The 24,418-nt window shown below is 38.0% G+C and overlaps 1 protein-coding gene across 1 annotated transcript; it reads left to right on the forward strand.

The window, feature by feature from the left end:
- Positions 1-14,337: 14,337 nt before the first annotated feature.
- On the forward strand, positions 14,338-19,414 carry CREBZF (CREB/ATF bZIP transcription factor). Its single transcript, XM_053708658.1, has 2 exons — positions 14,338-16,196; positions 17,610-19,414. The coding sequence occupies exon 1, from the start codon at positions 14,509-14,511 to the stop codon at positions 15,448-15,450; it is 942 nt and encodes a 313-aa protein (XP_053564633.1). The 5' UTR covers positions 14,338-14,508; the 3' UTR covers positions 15,451-16,196; positions 17,610-19,414.
- Positions 19,415-24,418: the final 5,004 nt, after the last annotated feature.

Below are 24,418 nucleotides of genomic sequence, written 5' to 3' on the forward strand. Positions count from 1 at the left end.
GAGTTAGTCACAGAAACTTCACAGGAATCAGGGCCAGACTTAATAACAAACACTGAATTGTTGAAACAAATCACTGCCCTTTTTTTACCCAAATTTGAGGCAATTCAAAACACTGTAGAGGTAATCTCACAAGAAACAAAACTAATCTCTGCAAGGCTTGGTTTAGTTGAGCAGCGCATCTCGGACTTAGAGGATAGAGATATTGAGAAAGATAGAGAGTTATCAGTGATACAAAAACAAGTCAAATTTTTAAGTGATAAGGTTGAAGACCTCGAAAATAGGTCACGGAGAAATAACTTGCGTATTGTGGGAATATCTGAAAACTTGTTAGAAAAAGATCTTTTTCACTTCGCTGCAGTTCAGTTACCGACGTTATTACAAATCTCAGTAGACAAGCAGGCAATGATAGTGGAGCGTGCTCATAGGATTGGAAGGCCCAGGACACAGGAAACTGGGGAAACTAGGCCAAGACCGATCATTGTTCGGTATCTGAATTATCAGGATAAGATAAGGATATTACAGGCATATAGGCTCCAGAAGGAGGTTTTTTACCAAAATAAGAAATGCCTTATCTTTCAGGACTTTTCCTATGAAACCTCTAACAGGAGGAAACTGTGCGCACCCTTATGCTCTAAATTAATAAAGGAAGGTAGAATAGTTAGATTACTGTACCCGGCTAAAATAAGTATTAAAACTCCAGATGGGTTTAAGATCTTTGACAATCCTCAGGAAGCAGAAAAATTCCTATTAGAGGAAGTTAGGTGACAGAGAAGGACATAATTGAGGACAAGTGGGTCGATTCTAGAATAGGATGGATCATAGGTTAGGGAACAGTAGGTTGTTGTTAGAAGAACCACACAAGGGATTGGTTGAATTCTATGCTAAGAGATTGGGTGGGGAGGGGGTGGTTTCTGGATGGATGAATGGACTTTTTTATCTATATATATATATTTTTTTTTTTCTCTCTCTCTTGCTTGCTTCCCACCCCCTCCGACCAGGTTGGGAGTAGAGGGTGTAACATGTTTGAATACTGAATGAGTGGGAGGTATAAGATAGGCTCCTGGAATGTTGGTGGTTTTAATTCTCCAATCAAAAGGAAAGCGGTCTTGCAACACTTGAATAAACTTAAAATAGACATAGGTATGCTGCAAGAAATGCATCTTGATGAGGGGGAAAGCCAGAAGTTGAAGTGGGGATGGGTTGGAGAAGTGGTATACGCCCCAGCTATCCATAAGAAAAAAGGGGTTGCCATCTTATTTAGGAAAAATTTGCAATACCAAATCATGAAAAAGGAAATGGACCTACAGGGTAGATTTATCATTTTGGAAATGGAACTAGAGGGGAGGAGAATTATAGTGTGTAATGTATATGGCCCTAATGAAAAGAAAAAACATTTTTGGAAAATGTTGCAGGATAAATTGATGGGATCAGATAGGAATATTATTCTGGGGGGGGATATGAATATGGTCGCATCAGGCTTAATAGACAGGAAGCAACAGGCGGGGAAGCAGCATTCTGGAAATAGGGACACTAGAACATTTAAAAAATTTTGTTATAATTTAGATCTCCTAGATATATGGAGGAATACTTTTCCAGATGCTAAGGAATACACTTGTCTCTCCAAAGCATATAAATCCCTCGCGCGTATTGATATGTTTTTAGTTAGTAAGAACTTGTACACCCTGATTCAAAAAACAACAATAATGCCTATTACCCTTTCTGATCATGCGCCAATCTCGCTATCATTAGTAATTAGCACTTATAAACTACCAAACAATAGATTGTTCTTCCCAAATTACTTATATACAAACTTGAAGTTTCTGAACTTTTTGTCAAGTAAGTGGGAGGAATACCTAGACAAAAATAAGGGATCGGTTGAGAATATAGAGACATTATGGCAAGCCTTTAAGGCAGTAATTCGAGGAGAAATAATAGCCTATTTGGCCAAAGCGAAAAAAATAAACAATAGCCAGTGGTTACAACTCACGAATCAGATTGTCAATAAATTTCAAAGATACACACAGAATAATAACAGTGAGAACTGGAATCAATACCTAGAGGCTAAGAAACAGAGGGATGATTGGTGTATAGCTAAAGAAATACAAGCAGAAACGAGGCGCAATAGTAAATTTATGGTGTATGGTAATAAGTCAGGGAAGTTCCTGGCTAAAATGATTCGTTTTCAGAAATCAAGTAAAAACATAACGGCTATTAAAGTGAAAGGTAAAATCATCACCCAGCCATTGGATATTATTAACCCCTTAATGACCACAGCACTTTTCCATTTTCTGTCCGTTTGGGACCAAGGCTATTTTTACATTTCTGCAGTGTTTGTGTTTAGCTGTAATTTTCCTCTTACTCATTTACTGTACCCACACATATTATATACCGTTTTTCTCGCCACTAAATGGGCTTTCTAAAGATACCATTATTTTCATCATATCTTATAATTTACTATAAAAAAAATTATAAAATATGAGGAAAAAATGGAAAAAAACACACTTTTTCTAACTTTGACCCCCAAAATCTGTTACACATCTACAACCACCAAAAATCACCCATGCTAAATAGTTTCTAAATTTTGTCCTGAGTTTAGAAATACCCAATGTTTACATGTGCTTTGCTTTTTTTGCAAGTTATAGGGCCATAAATACAAGTAGCACTTTGCTATTTCCAAACCACTTTTTTTCAAAATTAGCGCTAGTTACATTGGGACACTGATATCTTTCAGGAATCCCTGAATATCCCTTGACATGCATATATTTTTTTTTAGAAGACATCCCAAAGTATTGATCTAGGCCAATTTTGGTATATTTCATGCCACCATTTCACTACCAAATGCGATCAAATAAAAAAAATTGTTCACTTTTTCACAAATTGTTTCACAAACTTTAGGTTTCTCACTGAAATTATTTACAAACAACTTGTGCAATTATGGCACAAATGGTTGTAAATGCTTCTCTGGGATCCCCTTTGTTCAGAAATTCCAGACATATATGGCTTTGGCATTGCTTTTTGGTATTTAGAAGGCCGCAAAATGCCACTGCGCACCACACATGTATTATGCCCAGCATTGAAGGGGTTAATTAGGAAGCTTGTAGGGAGCTTTTAGGGTTAATTTTAGCTTTAGTATAATGTAGTAGACAACCCAAAGTATTGATCTAGGCCCATTTTGGTATATTTCATGCCACCATTTCACCGCCAAATGCTAACAAATAAAAATAAAGCGTTAAATTTTTCACAATTTTAGGTTTCTCACTGAAATTATTTACAAACAGCTTGTGCAATTATGGCGTAAATGGTTGTAAAAGCTTCTCTGGGATCCCCTTTGCTCAGAAATAGCAGACATATATGGCTTTGGATTTGCTTTTTGGTAATTAGAAGGCAGCTAAATGCCCTTGCGCACCACACGTGTATAATGCCCAGCATTGAAGGGGTTAATTAGGGAGCTTGTAGGGAGCTTGCAGGGTTAATTTTAGCTTTAGTGTAGGTATCAACCTCCCACATGACACATCACACCCCCTGATCCCTCCCAAACAGCTCTCTTCCCTCCCCCACCCCACAATTGTCCCCGCCATCTTAAGTACTGGCAGTAAGTCTAAAATAAGAGTTTTTTTGGGATTAAAAAAAAAAAAAAAGATAATTCTGCTCTGTAGGATCCCCCCTTAGCCCCCAACCTCCCTGATCCCCCCCAAACAGCTCTCTAACCCCCCTCTCTGCCTTATTATGCGCTATATTGGGTACTGGCAGCTGTCTGCCAGTACCCAGTTTGAAATCAAATATCTTTTTTATTATATTTTATTATTTTAAAAATTATATTTTCTGTAGTGTAGCTGCCCCCCCTCAACCCCCAACCTCCCACCCTCCCAGATCGTTAAATTACAAGTTATTTTCTAATGTTCCCACCCTCTCTCCCACCGTGTAACACTTAACATTTGTTCCATAGTGTAGGGTTCCCGCGCGCACGCGCGCACTCGATCTCGCACCCTTCCCCACCGATGGCCGTCCACCCGCCTCCCTGGGTAAGCTCCCACCCACCAACGAACATGGCCATTGATGGCCGATGCAGAGAGGGCCACAGGGTGGCTCTCTCTTCATCGGTGGGCTAAAAAATGTTATAGCAGGATGCCTCAATATCGAGGCATCACTGCTATAACATGAAAGCAGTTGGAAGTGATCAGGATCGCTTCCACTGCTTTCAAAGACCAACGACGTACGGGGTACGTCCTTGGTCATTAACTGCATTACGTCGTCGTTGAAATTCCTTAACGACCAGCACTTCCAAAATTTGTATAGCGAGAGAAAAATTGAGCAAAGTAACAAGGAGCAGTTCTGGGGAAGTATTAGGCTCCCCCAAGTTAAGAAGGAAGACCTTGAAATGCTGAACACCCCAATAACTCAGGAAGAAATCAGTAAGACTATTAATAAATTAAAGCTCAATAAGGCTTCGGGGCCCGATGACATTCCTGGGGAGTTATATAAGATCATCGGGGACAAAATAATCCATATTCTAAAGGATTTGTTTAACTCCTTTCTTATAAAGGGGATTAGCCCAACTAAATACTTTAATGAATCCAGGATTGTTCTGGTACCAAAACAGGGGAAGGATTTGAAGTGTATTGAGTCTTATAGACCTATTTCCTTGTTGAATGTGGACTACAAGATATTAACACACATTCTAGCGAATAGACTGCAGATAGCCATTGGCCCACTGGTGCACCCAGATCAAACTGGATTCATGAAAGGTAGGACGTTGGTAAAAAATATTAGAAAATTAGAACTTGTAATAAATTACTGTGACATAGCTAAGAAAGAGGGATCATTTCTTGCTAAGGATGCTGCTATTATATCTATTGATACACAGAAGGCTTTTGATTCTCTGATCTGGGATCATATGTTTATTGCTATGGGAAACTTTGGGATTAAGGGTAATTTTGTGAATATTATCACATTATTATACAATACACCCCAGGCTGCTCTAGTTATTAACTCTATTCTCTCGGATAAATTCAATTTACAGCGAGGGACAAGGCAGGGATGTCCTATCTCACCCTTGCTATTTAATTTATCATTGGAACCCTTAGCTATTTACTTTAGAGAATATCTAGAAGGAATAGATATAGGACAATCTAGGATACAACAAGCAATCTACGCTGATGATGTGCTCATTTTTACACAAAATCTGGGAAATAATTTACCATTAATTGTTGATGCTTTGGACAGATATCAGACCTTTACAGGTTTTGGAATAAATAAGAGTAAATCGGAAATAATGTGGCTGATTAAAAATAAAGATTCTCCTTTAACCCCCTTTATGGAAGCAAAAGAATATATCCCATATTTGGGTTTGAAATTCTCATGCGACCCAGGGAAGTGGTATAGTCTAAACTTTCTCCCACTTATTATATCACTTAAAGAAGACATAGATAGATGGATGAACTTGCCCTTATCCTTATCTGGTAGGATTCAGTTAATAAAAATGATCTCACTACCCAAATTTCTCTATGTATTTCAGGCTATGCCTCTTCTTTTGGCAAAGAGGGATAGCTTGATAATCAATAAACACATTAGGCAATTTATTTGGAAGAACAGCAGATCTAGGATAGCCATGAGGCGCATGTCAGCCGGGAGGAAGGGAATGGGAATGGCCGTCCCGGACTTCGAAGCTTACAATTTAGCAGCTAATATGAAGTATGTGGTAGACTGGTTCTTAGAGACAGATCACTTCTCGATATATAACATAGAGGAAGGGCTAGTCGCACCGTTTTCTCTGAAAGCCCTGGTTCATATGTTGCCAACTGAAATTCCTAAATGGATCAAAAAATTTAAAATTATTGATCAACCGATACGGGCTTGGCGTAAGTTCTGTGCGAGAACGGGTTCCAACTTTAGGGTCTCTCCATACCTAACGATTAGAGGGAACCCAGAGTTTTCGGAGGGATATGATTCCTCAAGATTTGGGAAGTGGACTAATGCTGGGGTCAAATATATTATTCAAATAATTAATATATCGGAGAATAGAGTTAAGACTTTCAATGAGTGTAAATTAGAATTCGGTATTACCAACTCCCAATACTTCGCTTTTTTACAACTTCGGCATTATGCTGAACAGATTCTGAAGACGCCAGGTTTGGAGTGGAATAATAAAGCCTTAAAACAAATTCTTTGCTTATTTAGCCTAGGGAAACTCTCAATCTCATCCATATATGGGGCTTTATTAGTTAATCAAGACACGAGTAATATTAGATATTTAACCTTAAGATGGAGGGAGTGTTCGGTTATCTCTATAGAGCCAGAGCTTCTAATTAGTTCGGTTAAAAGAGTAGCAAAGGCTATGACAGGGGAATACTTTAGAGAACAACAAATTAAAATCTTATATCAGGTATATGTTACCCCGAAGTCTCTCTCACCATGGGTAAAAGGAAGAGATAGCTTGTGTTGTATCAGATGTAAATTAGTTCTAGCTGATATATACCATATGTTTTGGTTTTGCCCGGTGATTCAGAGGTTTTGGGGTAAAATTTCATTTTGGTTAACAAAACTTCTCCAACGACATACCCATATTACTTGCCAGAATGTTTTCTTTCTAACAACGCATGAGGAAACTGGGTGGAACCCTTTATTAATAAATATGGTTATTCTTATAGGTAGGAAAATAATTTTGAAAAACTGGCGATCTCACAAGGATCCCAAATTTGCAGAATTTAAGAAAGGTATACATTATCAGCTATTTTTAGAGCAGATTAAAACCCAGATGGATATGGAAATAAGCATAGAGGCCTTTTTTGCTAAATGGGAAATCTATATTAAGTCGCTGGATATTAACACCAGGAAGTTGGTTATTTCACCTTTTAGAGATTCAGTGTTTATTTTAGAGTCTAACCTAAGGGGAGAGTGGATATGCCCCTAGGCCGACTGTTGGGGGGGGGGGCAGGGAGAGAGATTTGTGATTTTTTTTTTTTTTTCTCTCGTCTTTTGTTGTAGTTGTTTTATTTCTTAGTGTTGTTTTGTATGGGATTTGTATGATTGTGGTTTAAACTGCTAGAAATTCCAGTATTGTGCATGTCTTTTTTCAGCAATAAGTATGTAGCCACACGGGTTGAACTGGTAATTATGTTAGAGTTTGAAGATTTGGCCCTGTGTGGCGCAAAGGATAAAGCGTCTGTGCTTTCTGCTTGGTTTTTGCTTTCTGTTTTGTAACATTGTACACTGCTGGTGTGAAAATAAAGAAATTAAAAAAAAATGTTACAGCGCATTTTCATTGCAACTGATTAATTAAACTCCATCTAAAATATCACTATATATAATTCCTAATCTGTTTGGACAAAGTTTAAAATCACTTTAAGTAGTTTATTTGCTTGATTATTATAAAAAACAACAATGTTGTAAAGCAGAAATATATACTCAGCCAGACTCTTTCAGTATCATTTCTTTATTCAAGGGACAGTCTACTCCAGAATTTTTATTGTTTAAAAAGATAGATAACAACACTAAAATGTTGATATTTTTTGTTTTTACATGGTTTAAAAAGTACTGCAGCACAGACTGCTAGACTCTTACCTCCACCCAGCTATTACTTAAACACTTTCAGCTAGATTACGAGATTTGCGTTATGAGCGGTGCTGTACTAACTTGCAAGATATTGTCACCGCTCACTTACAGCGCTGGTATTACAGGTTTACAAAAACCCGGCGTTAGCAGGCAAGAAGTGAGCGTAGAGCAAAATTGAGCTCCATACCGCACTCCAATACCAGCGCTGCGGTGAGCTGGTTTTACGTTCTCGTGCACGAATTCCCCATAGACATCAATGGGGAAATCCGGCTGAAAAAAAGGCTAATACCTGCAATAAAGGAGCGTAGCCCCATTGATTCCTATGGGAAAAGAAAATTTATGTTTACATCTAACACCCTAACATAAACCCTGAGTCTAAACACCCCTAATCTTACACTTATTAACCCCTAATCTGCCGCCCCCGACATCGCCGACACCTACATTATACTTATTAACCCCTAATTTGCCGCTCCGGACATCACCACCACTATAATAAACATAATAATAAACATATTAACCCCTAAACTGCCATACTCCCGCATCGCAAACACTAGTTAAATATTATTAACCCCTAATCTGCCGCCCCTAACATCGCCACCACCTACCTACATTTATTAACCCCATATCTGCCGCAACTATACTAAATTTATTAACCCCTAAACCTAACACCCACTAACTTTAATGTAATTAAAATAAATCTAAATAAAAGCTACTATTAATCACTAAATAATTCCTATTTAAAACTAAATACTTACCTGTAAAATAAACCCTAAGCTAACTACAATATAACTAATAGTTACATTGTATCTAGCTTAGGTTTTATTTTTATTTTACAGCTAAGATTGTATTTATTTTAAATAGGTAGAATAGTTATTAACTATTTACTAACTACGTAGCTAAAATAAATACAAATTTACCTGTAAAATAAAACCTAACCTGTCTTACACTAACACCTAACCTTACACTACAATTAAATCAATTACATAAATTAAATACAATTAACTAAATTACAAAAAAAACAACAACACTAAATTGCACAAAATAAAAAAAGAAATGATCAGATATTTAAACTAATTACACTTAATCTAATAGCCCTATCAAAATAAAAAAGCCCCCTCCAAAATAAAAAAACCCTAGCCTAAACTAAACTGCCCCAAAGAAATCAGCTCTTTTACCTGTAAAAAACAAATACAAACAACCCCCCAACAGTAAAACCCACCACCCACACAACCAACCCCCCCAAATAAAATCCTAACTAAAAAACCTAAGCTCCCCATTGCCCTGAAAAGGGCATTTGGATGGGCATTGCGCTTAAAAGGGCATTTACTTCTTTTTCCGCCAAAACCCTAATCTAAAAATAAAACCCACCCAATAAACCCTTAAAAAAGCCTAACACTAACCCCCGAAGATACACTTACAGTTTTTGAAGACCCGACATCCATCCTCAACGAAGCCGGCAGAAGTCCTCAATGAAGCAGCAGAAGTCTTCATCCAGACGGGGCGGAGCGGGCCATCTTCAAGACATCCGGAGCGGAGCTTTCTCTTCAATCGACGTCTTCTTCCCAATGTTTCCCTTTAAATGACGTCATCCAAGATGGAGTCCCTTACATTCCGATTGGCTGATTTCTATCAGCCAATCGGAATTAAGGTTGAAAAAATCCTATTGGCTGTTGCAATCAGCCAATAGTATTGAGCTTTCATCCTATTGGCTGATCCAAAATCGGAATTCTATCAGCCAATCGGAATTCAAGGGACGCCATCTTGGATGATGTCATTTAAAGGAACCTTCATTGTTCAAGACGACGTCGATTGAAGAGGATGCTCCGCGCCGGATGTCTTGAAGATGGACCTGCTCCGCGCCGGATGGATGAAGATAGAAGATGCCGTCTGGATGAAGACTTCTGCCTGGTTGGATGAAGACTTCTGCTGCTTCGTTGAGGACTTCTGCCGGCTTCGTTGAGGATGGATGTCGGGTCTAAAAAAAATGTAAGTGGATCTTCAGGGGTTAGTGTTAGGCTTTTTTAAGGGATTATTGGGTGGGTTTTATTTTTAGATTAGGGTTTTGGGCGGAAAAAGAGCTAAATGCCCATACAAATGCCCTTTTCAGGGCAATGGGGAGCTTAGGTTTTTTCATTTAGGATTTTATTTGGGGGGTTAGTTGTTTGGGTGGTGGGTTTTACTGTTGGGGTGGTTGATTGTATTTTTTTTTTTTACAGGTAAAGAGCTGATTTCTTTTGGGCAATGCCCTGCAAAAGGCCCTTTTAAGGGCTATTGGTAGTTTAGTTTAGGCTAGGTTTTTTTTTTTTATTTTGGCAGAGCTTTTATTATTTTATTAGGGCTATTAGATTAGGTGTAATTAGTTTAAATATCTGATAATTTATTATTTTTGTGTGTGTAATTTAGTGTTTTTTTTGTAATTTTGTTAATTGTATTTAATTTATTTAATTGTAGTGTAAGGTTAATTGTTAGTGTAAGACAGGTTAGGTTTTATTTTACAGGTAAATTTGTATTTATTTTATCTAGATAGTTGGTAAATAGTTAATAACTATTTAGTAACTATTCTACCTATTTAAAATAAATACAAACTTGCCTGTGAAATAAAACCTAAGATAGATACAATGTAACTATTAGTTATATTGTAGCTAGCTTAGGGTTTATTTTACAAGTATTTAGTTTTAAATAGGATTTATTTAGTTATTAATAGTAGGTTTTATTTAAATTTATTTTAATTAAAGTTAGTGGGTGTTAGGGTTAGACTTAGGGTTAGGTTTAGGGGTTAATAAATTTAATATAGTGGCGGCGGCGACGTTGGGGCGGCAGATTAGGGGTTAATAAATGTAGGTAGGTGGCGGCGATGTTGGGGCGGCAGATTAGGGGTTAATAATATTTAACTAATGTTTACGATGCGGAGTGCAGTGGTTTAGGGGATAATATGTTTATTATATTGGCAGCAACGTCCAGAGTGGCAGATTAGGGGTTAATTTTATTTTAGTGTTTGAGATGCGGGAGGGCCTCGGTTTAGGGGTTAATAGGTAGTTTATGGGTGTTAGTGTACTTTTTAGCACTTTAGTTATGAGTTTTATGTTACAGCTTTGTAACATAAAACTCATAACTACTGACTTTCAGTTAACGGTACGGATCTTGTAGTTATAGGCTGTACCGCTTACTTTTTGGCCTCCCAGGCAAACTCGTAATACCGGCGTTATGGAAGTCCCATTGAAAAAGGGCTTTTGGAAAGCTGCGGTAGTTACGTTGCGTTACGGCCAAAAAAGTGTGCGGTGCCCCTAAACCTGCAAGACTCGTAATACCAGCGGTAGTGAAAAAGAGCCTTAACGCTGCTTTTTTCACTCATACCGCAAAACTCGTAATCTAGCCATTTGTTTGCTTTTTCCTAGCCTGCACGATGCAGAGCAGCAGGTGAAAACGTTTAGCCTATGGGCAGTGAGACATCTAACTGGCTGTACCGCTTGTGTCTTCGAAACTTAAAGGGAGATGGAAGTCAAAATATAAAGGACATAGTAGCGCAATAAGAAATTGTTCTCATCTTTATTGAATTTTCTTATTGCACTATTGCAAGGTGTGTATTCCCTGTAAATGGATAAAAGACATATTTAAATGTAGCTTCAGAACAGAAAGGCAATACTGTGATCAAAATGAACACAGCCAGCAAGCCAATAGCAAGAGGCATATGTACGTAGCCATCAATTACCAGCCATGTTCAGCTCTGGAGTATAACTCTGTTTACAGGGGTTAAACACAGTTATATGTAAGCAACAGTGCAATAAAAAGGTCTAACACATTGAATCATTAACATTTAAAAGGAAATAAATGTGTAGTACCCCAAAATTTTATTTTCATGATTCAGATAGAACATACAATTTTAAACAACTTTCCAATTTATTTCTATTATGAAATTTTCTTCATTCTCTAGTTATCCATTGCTGAAGGGACAGCATTGCACTACTGACAGGAAGCTGAAAATATCTATGTAGCCAATCACAAGAGACAAATGTATGCAGCAGCTCCCACTAGTGTATGTTATGTGCGTATTCATTTATTAACTAGGGATACTAAGAGAACGAAGCACATTTGAAAATAGAAGTGAATTTAAAAGTGTCTTAAAATGACATGATCTATCTGAATCATACAAGTTTAATTTTGACTTATCTATCCCTTTAAATAGTTTTAAAGAAACTTTACAATTTACTTCTACACCTAGGCAGGTCCATTTTAAAGGGACAGTAAACACCTTGTAATGCAATTGTATGCAGTCTTCCAATATATCAGCAGAGTATAAATTATTTTAAAATACATTAACCTCTTGTTTGCTACAACTGTTTTTCAATGGTCAACCCCCTTTCCTTATTTAGAGAGGCCAAGATGCACTTGAGTGAGGAGATTACAGCACTGCAGAATTTTGCAGCTCTATACAAATGAATTATAATAAGACTTGCCACTGTCATTGTGTTAACAACATCTACATTAAAATGCGAATACACTGCAGATTGGGGACAGATATGGGGCAAGGTGGACTTGTGAAACCTGCCATGTGCTCCTTTAGTTTTCAGGACTGGAAAATCCACAATGTTCAGATTTAAAGTAGATGAAAAGTGGGGAAAATAAAGTATGTTGCACAGCTGTATTACTGTGTATAAGTATGCATTGTATAAATAGTTTAATGTCCTTCAAAGGCACTGGGAAAAAAAGAAAAAAAAAAGTAGGGTTTACTGCCCCTTTAATGAATGTATTCTAGGACACGAGCCAGACATCTCAACTCTCGCAATGAAATAGCGGCTCCCTGACGCCCGCAAATTAAACACAATATCCCGGAAAGAGCAGTGCCAGAGAAAATAAAATTTGTGCCTGCACTTTTCATTTCTACCTGTAGGTGTCACTGTTCTGTTGTAGCTCAATGTAAATAGTTACTGCGTTCCTCTCTGGACTTTTCTCCCCCTTCCTGAACTCTAGTGCGGTGCAAGACATAGCAGACCTGATATATATAGGTGAGTTGTGCAGACTCCTATACTCTCTATATTGTGCAGGCTCCCATACGCTCTATATTGTGCCGGCTCCCATACGCTCTATATTGTGCAGGCTCCCATACTCTCTATATTGTGCCGGCTCCCATACTCTCTATATTGTGCCGGCTCCCATACTCTCTATATTGTGCCGGCTCCCATACTCTCTATATTGTGCCGGCTCCCATACTCTCTATATTGTGCCGGCTCCCATACTCTCTATATTGTGCCGGCTCCCATACTCTCTATATTGTGCAGGCTCCCATACTCTCTATATTGTGCCGGCTCCCATACTCTCTATATTGTGCCGGCTCCCATACTGTGCAGATTCATATACTCTTCATATTGTGCAGACTCCCATACTCTTCATATTGTGCAGACTCCCAAACTTTATGTTGTACAGACCCCCCTACTCTATATTGTGCAGACTCCCCTACTCTATATTTATTCACATTATTTATAAATGATCTGCGTAATGTCTGCAAATCCTCAACTGTACACATGTACGCAGACGACACGGTAATCTATGCAAACAATTCCAATCCGCCTCAGCTTGAAGCAGTGCTCCAAGACCACTTCACAGAGGTAGAAAAGTGGATCTCAAAAAACAAACTCGTCCTAATCACTGACAAAACTGTCACAATGATCTTTGGAACGGGACCTAAATTACACAAATTACGAAATTCCCATCTACGCATCAAAACAAAATCCAATTGCACGCTGACCGCAGTCCATTCTTTCAAATGCTTAGGTATGTTGTTAGACCCCAATCTATCATTTGCCGTCCACATAGAAAAACTTGCATCTAAACTTTATCCAAAACTAGGTGCCCTGTACAGAAACAAATCCTGCCTCAGCCCTACAGTAAAGGAAAAGATTGTACAGCAAATGCTGATGCCTATCATGGATTACGGGGATGCAGTTTATGCACCTGCACCGCAAACTCACCTTAATAAACTTAATACATTGTATAACTCGTTCTGCCGCTTTGTGCTACAATGTAACTACAGGACCCACCATTGTGACATGCTAAAAGAACTAAACTCGCTGTCGCTGGAATCCAGACGCACCCTCCATCTTTCCTGCCTTGTGTTTAAGAGCTTTTCTGGGAAGCTCCCACCCTACCTGAGCAGAATGCTCTCCCCGGCTATTCCCACCCCCTATAACCTCCGATCCAGTACCAGCACATTATTTAGCTTGCCTCAATACAAAAAGCAGCTCGATCCTCCTTTTCCTACAGAGCACCACAATTATGGAACAACCTCCTGCACACTTTAAAACCTTCCCCATGCCTAATATCCTTTAAGAGATCCCTCTCTGCAAATCTCAAAACAGAATGCACCTGTCATGGTTGATTATATATTTCCTACCTGTTCTAGGTTAAATTTTTGCATATATTATTGTGTATTATTATTGTTTTGTATTTTATTGTACCCTGTTGTATCAATGCAATGTTTTGTGTACCCAGGACATACTAGAAAACGAGAGAAATCTCTTCCTGGTAAAATATTTTATAAATAAATATTGTGCAGACTCCCATACTGTATAGCTATAAAATGGTTATATATTTATTTATGCATGCAAAGTTCATCTTGGTTTTTTTTCTCTCTCACTTTTAGTGATAACATTTTCCATCAGAGCACTGATGAATACAGAATAGGTGCGGGGGCACCTCTCTGAAATGACTTTTTGCAGCTTGGGAAGTCTAACAAGCTACAGTGTTTCATTAATAGATGTGACCGCCCCGTCACACCGGATATTGCCTCACTCCCGACCACGTCACTTATTGACGAGTTGCTCGCCATTTTATTTCCACCGCTGTGTAAGGGAGGTCGGGGCCTAAAGCGCCCAAATACCAGGAATCCTCAGTCTGTGTTTGGGGGACACTGGCCTATAAGCCCCTGTTCGGACTCTTAACTAAAATAAGCCTCAGCTCTCCATGATTATGCGGCACCGTCTGCGTGACCGAGCTAATCTTGTCTCCTCCCCGGCCTCCCGCCGCCGAGCGCTTTTACAGCCTGCAGCTCGCATAATACCCACCCGCCGGCCTGCGGGGAAATCAGGAACATGCAATAGGCGGGTGGCTACTGTGGAGACCGATCTGAGGTTACAGACAGGAGAAACCCCGTCACGCCCTGAAACACACTTACACGACAACAAAGACCAGCCGGGACACGGCGCGCCTTATGAGGGAGCTTTCCTCTCGGGCATGGATTTTGAAGAATTGTTGGGAGCGGAGGGGGAGGCTGCGGAATTTCTTAAAGAAGCAGACCTCTCAGAGACTGAGGATGTACCGCTCGCAGACCTCCTGCAGCAGATTGTCGGCTGTGTTGATGTAAGCAGCCCCTACAACCCGCAGGCTGAAATAAGGCCTCAGAAAATGGCCGCTATAACCCGTCCATCTAACATGGCCGCAGCCGCTCTCTCGTCCAGAACCAACGGCCGTTGCCAGGGTAATAAGAACGCACTGGCCGCTCGCCTCAACCGGCTGCGCAAGAAAGAGTATGTGAACGGCCTAGAAAGCCGCGTTGCCCGACTCTCTGAGGAGAATCAACAGCTACAAGTAGAGAGGCGCGCTTTGGATGCAAGGGTGCGCGAGCTTGAAGAAGAAGCGCGCTATTTGCGCGCGGTGTTGGCCAATGACAGTGCTCTGTCGCAGCTCCTGGGACGCCTCACTGGACTGGGTGGGCTACGGCTCTCCACATCGCTTTTCGGATTCCCTCCTACAGCAGGTGACCACGACTACGCCCTACCTAGGGTCAAGCACGAAGAGGAGGAGCCCTCGCCCGGCGGGGTGTGTTTACATGTGGACAAGGAGAAGGTGTCCGTGGAATTCTGCGCACTCTGTGCAAGGAATGCATTCACTGCTGTCAAAATGTAGGGTCAAGTAAACTGCTTCTTTATTTGTTGGACATCTTCAGCCAGAGGACAGAGCAGAGAGACCTATAGACACTAATGTCATGGGATTTGTCACAGCCATGTGGCAGACTGTGTATTGCTAGTGCCCCCCATGCCCAGTGTATCCTCTGACATTAATACTGGGTAATATATTACTGCAGAATGTCTAAGATGTAGCATTGGACTTTTATTCGCACCAAATCCAATACAATAAGGTGTTAACTGATCCTGATCAGTACAAACCCAAGCCATATGGTGAGCAGCATACTATGGTATGCACACGTGTTTAATATGACACTGTATTGTTTAAAGTGCAAATAAATTCTATGCAACATTATTAGCAGAAACTGCTCTGTAGTCTAAACATTTGGATGCTAGAAAAGTTGCAATGTAACCTTCCCTAGCAGTCAAAGGGTTAAACAACCAAAAACAGTAACGCAAAAAAATGCTACTTAATACATAAATGTCTTGTTTGAATATATGGAACAGTGAAGGTTCCTTGGGATGTACAGATGAATGTATAAGGCCTATGTGTAATTCTGTATTTAGTGGGGAGGTGGATCACAGCCAGTAAAATAATGTTGCAGTATATTTAGAGGTGATGCTTGAAGTCTTTGTGTAACTATGATACATTACTAGTAAATCTCTCTGACAGTTTCTTTTTTAGGTGATTTGTCGCCTTGCTCCGTTGTAGGAGTTAAAGAGCAGTCGTTTCCACTTCGCAGCCTGGTAAGGATCCATATGATTACCCTAATGCAGATTAATCGTTATTGTATAGACTATAATAGGGTACACATGTTCAAGGATCTTATGCTCTCTGCATGTCCAAGGCATCGCAGTACTTATATTTTGTGGGCTGATTATATTATCACCCTGTTAACTTAAAATATAAATGTATATTACTGCAATTAAACTACATCTCATTAGTTATTAAACTGGTCATAATTATTTAAAGCTTATTCATATATAAAGCAAAAAAAAATTGGCCAGTCATCCATTTTATTTTGCAGAAAATGAAGGTATCTTTTGTAATGTTATTAAGATACCTTTTCATGTATGTTACTGTCACGTTGACCATCCACTTGCTGTGTGCATCATTGCAATGTTGGTTTAGTGTAACTTTGCAACATATTTGAATGTGTGATGTTAATAATCTGTAAAGTGAGGTTTCACAAAGAGTGCAGTGTTATACAGGTAGGGGGGTTTGCTAAACAACCGTGATTGACTATTCATTAGCTGTTATTTAAGTATCTCATTTTCAATTGTTGATGCTGGTGCTTAGTAATTTCTAGGCCTAAAAATGATTACACAAATCTAACAACCAATAACATGAATGCACTGTACATATCGGGTACATGTGGTGGTCCGGTCATTAATTAAAATAAGCCACTTGTATATGTAATTGCCCAGCACCAGTAGTTTTAAATTGCAGAATTTATAGCCATAATTTAGTTCCCTTATAGAGAATTTCTTGCTATTTAAAGGGATACTGAAGTAAAACTTAAGCTTTCATGATTCAGATAGACCACTGGTTTTTAAACCTGTCCTCAGGCCTTTCTAACAGATTTTGAGGATATCTGAACTGGAGCACAGTGTGAAATCAGATGATTAGTAAGTGTGGTTATTTTACCTGCTCTCATCCACGATAATCTTGAAAATCTGGCCTGTTGGAGAGGCTGGAGGACAGGTCTGAAAACCAGTGAGCTTAAAGCATGCAATTTAAAATAAAAATAAATTTACTTTATCAAAATTGCTTAGTTCTCGTGGCTTTCTTTTGTTGAAGAATACAGGTAGGAGTTAATGAGTGTGCATGTGTCTTCAACACTATGGCAGAGGTGTTTGTAGCAATGTCATACATTGTTAAAATCACTGCCGCCATAGAGTCCTGAAGACAAATGCACTCTCCTGAGCTTTTATGAGGATTCCTAACTTTACTCTTCAAAATGAAATTAAAATATATATACATTTTTATTTTTTTCTAAAGAAGACACTTTGTGCTCCTGTGAATTGAAGTAACTCCATATGCATAAAAACAAAATCCATGCAATTCAGTTAATAGAAAACTGCCTCATTCTTTTTGAAATCTCACTTTTTTCCAATGAGTATGTGTATTTAGCATCCTTATTTTTCTTTATGCTAAAGTGGATTCAGCTGTATTTGGGAGAAGATTCGGGACCATCTGCTGGCCACATGTCCTGCTTTGTTAAAAAAAAGGTAGTATGATACATGAGGATACTGAGGTAATATCAGGGTTTTTTTCTTCTTATTTGTGCTGTATCTACACATTGATGTGGGAAAAGCTGAGTTTTGCTTTTTTATTATTTAGTAAAGAACCGTTCACTTTGTGTGATTTGAGTCTAAAAGCAGAATATTGCACATTTGAGGGATGCAAGTGTCTTATTTTGTAGTGTATATATAAACATACGTTTTATAGACCCTTTCGGTTATTACCCTGTTTACCTGGATTGGGGGTACCCATTTATTTATTTTATACACTGCTCTTAAGTCAACTACAATAGTATGCCCTATAACACACTACTAGTTTTATTTTATATTTAGATTAATCATTTTGTACAGATTTAAAATGTTAAGATTGTCTCAACTTAAAATATATCTTGTAGTACAGTAGAAATTCAGTTGTCCTTATCAACCTGCAGGCAGTACATAACTGATACTGCTGTATTTGATTACATGTAAGTAACCATTTTTGCTTAAACTGACATAAAACACCTGCAGCATTGCAATGAAGTAACATACCAGTCAATCTGAATACATTGTAGCAGTAGTTCAAGGGCCAAAATGCCCCGACCTGCCAAATTATTGTGAGGAACTGATTTGGATGGGCAAGGGGGATGCCAGTATTTTGTCTATCACTTGGGCAGATGTGGATCAGGAATAGGCTTGTGAAGTCTTTGTTCACATCTAGTTATCAAAATAGAACCCCCCCCATACACATAATTTTCAGAGTTGAATTAACAGAGGTGAGCAGAATAAAGTATGCTGCAAATATTTTTATTATTATTATTACACATAACATTCCAAAAATCTTTTCTTTTTAACATGTCTAAATAACTGGCCCATACATCGTATTTTTTATTTTTAGTACAGTTTACCTAAATGTACACTATCAATCCTTTTCGCTGTGTATGCGGCACTGTCACAATACTGTCTACAAGGCTCAGAATCACATCAGTTTGCTCATAAGCTTTAATTGACAAGATGTAAATTTCTTTAGCTAAGTGACTTAATCTTTTTAAGGTAAAGTTTGTCATAATAAATATATATGAAAGAAACAGAATAGCTGAAATACATTTTGAAATGCTTTTAGATGATCAAAGTGAAATGCTGACTGAGTACAAAATCCCTTTAATCCAGAGTTTCATCCCTCTTAAAATGTTTTAAGTTATACACTTTAAAACCATGACATGCATCTCAATGTAACATTAATATGAACAGTAACTCTCTGGTAGTGATGAATCCTTATAAATTTTATACAAATGCATAAACACATTTCCCAAAATTGTAGTATGCTTTACATTTTGCTTTTAGATTGAAATCATACAGTGACCAGTTCAAAGAAACTGCAAAGGTTTAAATGTTTCTTTATGCAATGTTTGTTTCCTCAGGATTAATAGAAGTTACTGTATGGTGTTAAATCTGCTGGTTTCTTTGAATGAAAATGTACTAAAATGTCTTTTTCTTTGTGTACAAAATAGAATCACAGGCCTTTGATTCATTCATGATACTTGAAATTTATTTGTAAATAACTTTTGAAATTGATAGTGTTTGAAATACATTCGTAATTACTATTCTTTCTGAACCTCAAATAACTGTTAATTTGATTGCAAGTATATTTGCTTTTGAGGTCATTTATTATAGACATTACTGGTACAATTTGTTAGAATGGACTGATGCTTTAATAAACATTCACATTGAAGGCTGCAAAACTAAGACTTCTCTCTTAATGCAAATGTGTTAGAAATATAAGCAAGTTGGTGCACAGAACGGAAATCTGAGTTTCATCTATAAAGAAGTTATATTCTTGTCCTTCAAAAGGCATTGCACATCCCCCCCCCCCCCCCCATATTTTTGTTTTACTTGTTGACATTTTGCTACTAAAACAAATGTCAAATATGAGCTCATGCCTAACGGGGTGTATATAAATCAATATTTTTAAAAAAGAAAATCCATTTAAATCAGATTTATTTTTTAAACAAAATACTTTTTTGATGAAAATAGTTTCTATTTAAAGGAACATTAAACCCAAAAAATGTCTTTCATTATTCAGACAGAGAATACAATTTTAAACATTTTAATTTGCTTCATTCTTTAGATATCCTTAGTTAAAGAAATAGCAATGCACATGGGTGAGCCAATCACATGAGGCATCTATGTGCAGCCACCAATCAGAAGCTACTGAGCCTATCTAGATATGCTTTTCAGGAAAGAATATCAAGAGAATGAAGTAAATTAGAAAGTTGTTTAAAATTGTATTCTCTATCTGAATCATGAAAGAAAAAATTTGGGTTTAATGTCCCTTTTAAGGTACATTATAATCCAAAGGTTATTCATCCTGAAATAAGGATCAGTTTTTAATTTGTGACTTCAGAAATAACATGCCTCTTCACAGCAAAAAATTTATAAAATAATCAGTTAAGAAATGGACCTTAACCTTTTAATGCCGTTATGCTGTTTTATTCCGTCAGTTACACTGGGCTTTAGAGCCGTTATGACGGAATAGAATGTCATAGCCAACGGCTGTCCTGAAGCCTTCTGTGCTTGCAGGATTTGATTGCGGTCTGGAGGGCGTTCCTAGGGTTGTAGGGACGCCCCCCAGGCGCGATCCAATAATTGAAATCTTGCGATCGCGTGGTTTTAATTTGTCTACATCGGAACAGTTGTTCTGATGTAGACACTTTAACCCAGTCACGAAAGGGTTAAAGGGACATAAACCCAAATATTATTTATTTTTATTTTTTTTTCTCTTTTTTTCATCATGATTTAGATAGAGCATTGGTTTTCAAACCTGTCCTCAGGCCCTCATAACAGCCCAGATTTTCAGGATTACCTTGGGTAAGAGCAGGTAAAATAACTGATTACTAATCAGCTGATTTTCCACCTGTGCTCTAGTTCAGATATCCTCAAAATCTGGCCTGTAAGGGAGGCCTGAAGAGAGGTTTGAAATCCAGTGAGAGCATACATTATTCAGGTGTACTTCATTTTCTTGGTATCCTTTGAAGGAGAGCAATGCAAACACATTGGGTGAGCCAATGACAAGCAGCTAGCTCACAGTAGTACTACCTATGGATGCCTAGTAAAAAACAGGTTTTAAAAGGACAGTCTAGTGCAGTGATGGAGAACCTTGGAACTCCAGATGTTTCAGAGCTACATTTCCTATGATACTGGACTGCAGAGTGCCTAAGCATCATGGGAAATGTAGTTAAGAAACATCTGGGGTGCCAAGGTTCACCATCACTGGTCTAGTGCAAAAAGTTATCTGTTTAAAGGGATACTAAACCAAATTTTTTCTTCTTTCTTGATTCAGATAGAGCATTCAACTTTATAATTTACTCTTATCAAATTTTCTTCGTTCTCGGTCTTCTTTATTTGAAAAGGCCAAAATCTAAGCTAAGGAGCTGGACCATTTTTGGTGGTTACAATTAGGCACCAATCAGCAAGCTCAACCCAGGGGCTGAACCAAAAATGGTCCGGCTCCTAAGCTTACATTCTTGCTTTTCAAATAAAAATAGCAATAGAACAAATAAAAATTAATAGGAGAAAATTAGAAAGTTGCTTAACCCTTTGAGTGCTAAGAACTTTCCCATCTGGGTGCTAAGGTGATTTTTTAAATTTTTTTATTTTTAAAACTTTTGTAAATCCCCAAGACTTACATCGTTGGAAAGGTTAGGCTTCTAAGCAGCATGCCCCCTTTCCCTATACTTTGTATTGTAAAATTCTTAATAAAGTTTCACGGTGACGTCATTGTGTGTGACATCACCACGCAAAACGTGAAGCCCTGGCAATGCCTGTCACTATGCAGGCCTGATCGTCAGGGTGGGAGCCCCCAGATCTCCCTCAAGATGGGAGAGTGCTAGTGACGGCCCTGAGCCGTCATAAGCACCAGAGTGGGAAACTCTGTGACGGCTGAGAGCCGTTGTTGGCACTCAAGGGGTTAAAATTGCCTGCTCTGGGTCATGAATGAAAAAAATTTGGTTTAGTATCCCAGTATAAGCAATATACTTGCATTCACACACTGTCAGTAATATCCCTGACAGCTTGATTTCAGTGTCAACCAATAAGTATTTAAGCCAGTGCTTGACAAAACTAACTTTTTTTCTTTTTTTTAAAAGGTTATTCTCCATATATCTATGTAAAAACAGCACTGGTTGGCCCCTAAATTTTAAACTGATATGTTGACCCCTGAGTTTCTCTATATACATATACACACACATTTATTTTTTTGCTAATGCTGTCTAGCTTCACCTCTGCTGCCATGAAGACATTCCCCATTGGAAATAGCAATAGCTTGTGCATGTTTTTCTTTACAAATTCCGAATTACCCCAGAAGCGGATATCTAGAGTATTGTTTTTATTGTCCAAGACAAATTTAAAATTTATATATATATATATATATATATATATATATATATATATTTTGTCTGTGCACTTGCGTTAGATCAAGGCTATCAAAAGAGAATTAGCGCATCATTTGTTCACCTTCTATACCAGTGTTTGAAGTTGTAAAATATTCCCTCCATGTGACTCCAAGAACTGTTGGTCAATCTAGTATATGGCAATCCACACTTCTATTTGCAGTTTATGCACGCTAGGTGCTGTCAATCTATTGCGGTTGCCAAAACTCAGTAGGAATGCACAAAAATTCAGATTTCTGCAAAAAATGGCCACTGTTTGTGGCATTCAAGTGATTTCTGCATTAGATTTATTAGAGTGAAAGTTTTATCACATCTGTATTTACACAAAGATTTGTTTTGCACTTATTTTAAAGCAGGTCACAAAAGACCCCAATACAGTAGACACTTTTGCACATCCCTTCTGTGCTAAGATCTTAATCAGATTAATTAGCTTCTGTTGGTTTGAAAAGGGCTATACTTATACATTTTCATTTGCAGTTTTCAGATGCGGAAGAAGGCTGCTGCTTGCGGCAAGATTTTTTTCTTGTGAAAGTGCAACACACTAAGATCTGGATTTGCACAAGAAGAAATCCGGCTCCAAAGAGAGCCAAATGCCGCAAGTGGTTACCTTCAGAGGCACCTGAAACCTCTGAATGCACGTGCCTACTTATACAAGGCCATAGAAGTTTTTTTTTTTTTTTTTTCCAGGGTACATTTTAAAATTGGCTTCTAAATATAAGTTGGCTAAATAGCGCTACAGAATTTTGCTGCGCTACACAAATGATAAATATTGCAAATACTAGACTGTCCCTTTAATTGCATATTTTATGTATGCAAAATGTAACCACAACTGTTTGTGAAGTTATTTTCAGCGTTGCTTCGTTCTTTGGTATCCTTTATTGAAAAGTGTGCCTAGGTAGTTTTAGGAGCAGGAGCGCACTACTGTGACCTGGAGCATATATTTGCAGCTACCAATCGGCTGCTAGCTCCCAGAAGTGCATTATTGCTCCTGAGCCTACCTAGATATGTTTTTTTTAACAAAAGAATGTAGCAAATCATTATCCTTGGCAAATCGACAGCTAATTGAATTGTGTGAACTGGAGTTTTTTCTACTAAGTTTGTTTTCTAAACACTGTTTTCATCTAGTGTTCAGAAGTGTATAACATTGATGCAACACTGCTGCAATATAGTGTTCCGCACCTTTGCATGTTCTTGAACCTACCCAGGTATGTGCTTCAACAAAGGATGACGAGAATAAAGTAAAGTTTAATTTTTTTCCCCTCTAATTGCATGCTCTATCTGAAGTAAAAGTCCTAATTTTTTAGCTTTATGTCCCTTTTAGGTATAGAACTTTTTGCTCTAATTTTCCTGAGGAGGATTGGAAAAAGGATAATTTTTAGACTGAATTTACATTAAAACAGGCGACACAAATGTATTTTTATATTTTTTTATCGGGGTATGATTTTGTGTTTTAGCTGTTCCATAGTGTTCCATTTAGGAGCATGTGAATTCAGACCTTCCATTATCTTGATGATTGTAGGCTTGAAGAGTAGAAGCTGTGATCTCCTTTAAGGAAGTGTTGATCGGATGTTAACCCCTTAATGACAGACTTATGCGATACGTCACATGTTCTTGAGGAGTTTTCAGCCATGTAATAGCAGCACAGGTCCTACTGACAGTGGTGAGATTTGCTATTACTACGTTGCTCACTCCAGGAGGCATTTGGAAATATTTAACTCCTTTGTGTGAAAACGGCCAACATACGCCGTTAAAGGGACATGAAACCCATAGATTTTCTTTCATGATTTAGAAAGAGCATGCCATGTTAAACAATTTTCTAATTTACTTCTATTATCTAATATGCTTCGTTTTCTTGATATCCTTTGCTGAAAAGCATATCTGGATAGGCTCAGTAGCTGCTGATTGGTGGCTGCACATAGATACCTCGTGTGATTGGCTCACCCATGTGCAATGCTATTTCTTCAAGAAAGGATATCTGAAGAATGAAGCAAATTAAATAGAAGTTAATTGGAAAGTTGTTTAAAATTGTATCCTATCTGAAACATGAGAGAATTTTTTCGAGTTTTAATGTCCCTTTAAATACAGTAGGATTGAATAATCAACAAATGCATTAAAAATAAAATGTGTTGGAAATTCTATTACTCATTTGAAATTCACAATATTTATTTTTTCCTGATAAATTTCAAAATCCTTTAAATTCCCTGCTCCCTATATAATGTGACAGCCCAAAGCGAATCAGACTTTTATGTATACACTGCACTCAGGAGCCTCAGTGCGCATACAAATGATCATGCACAA

Source organism: Bombina bombina, chromosome 3 (assembly GCF_027579735.1).
Source record: "Bombina bombina isolate aBomBom1 chromosome 3, aBomBom1.pri, whole genome shotgun sequence".
Classification (NCBI taxonomy): domain Eukaryota; kingdom Metazoa; phylum Chordata; class Amphibia; order Anura; family Bombinatoridae; genus Bombina; species Bombina bombina.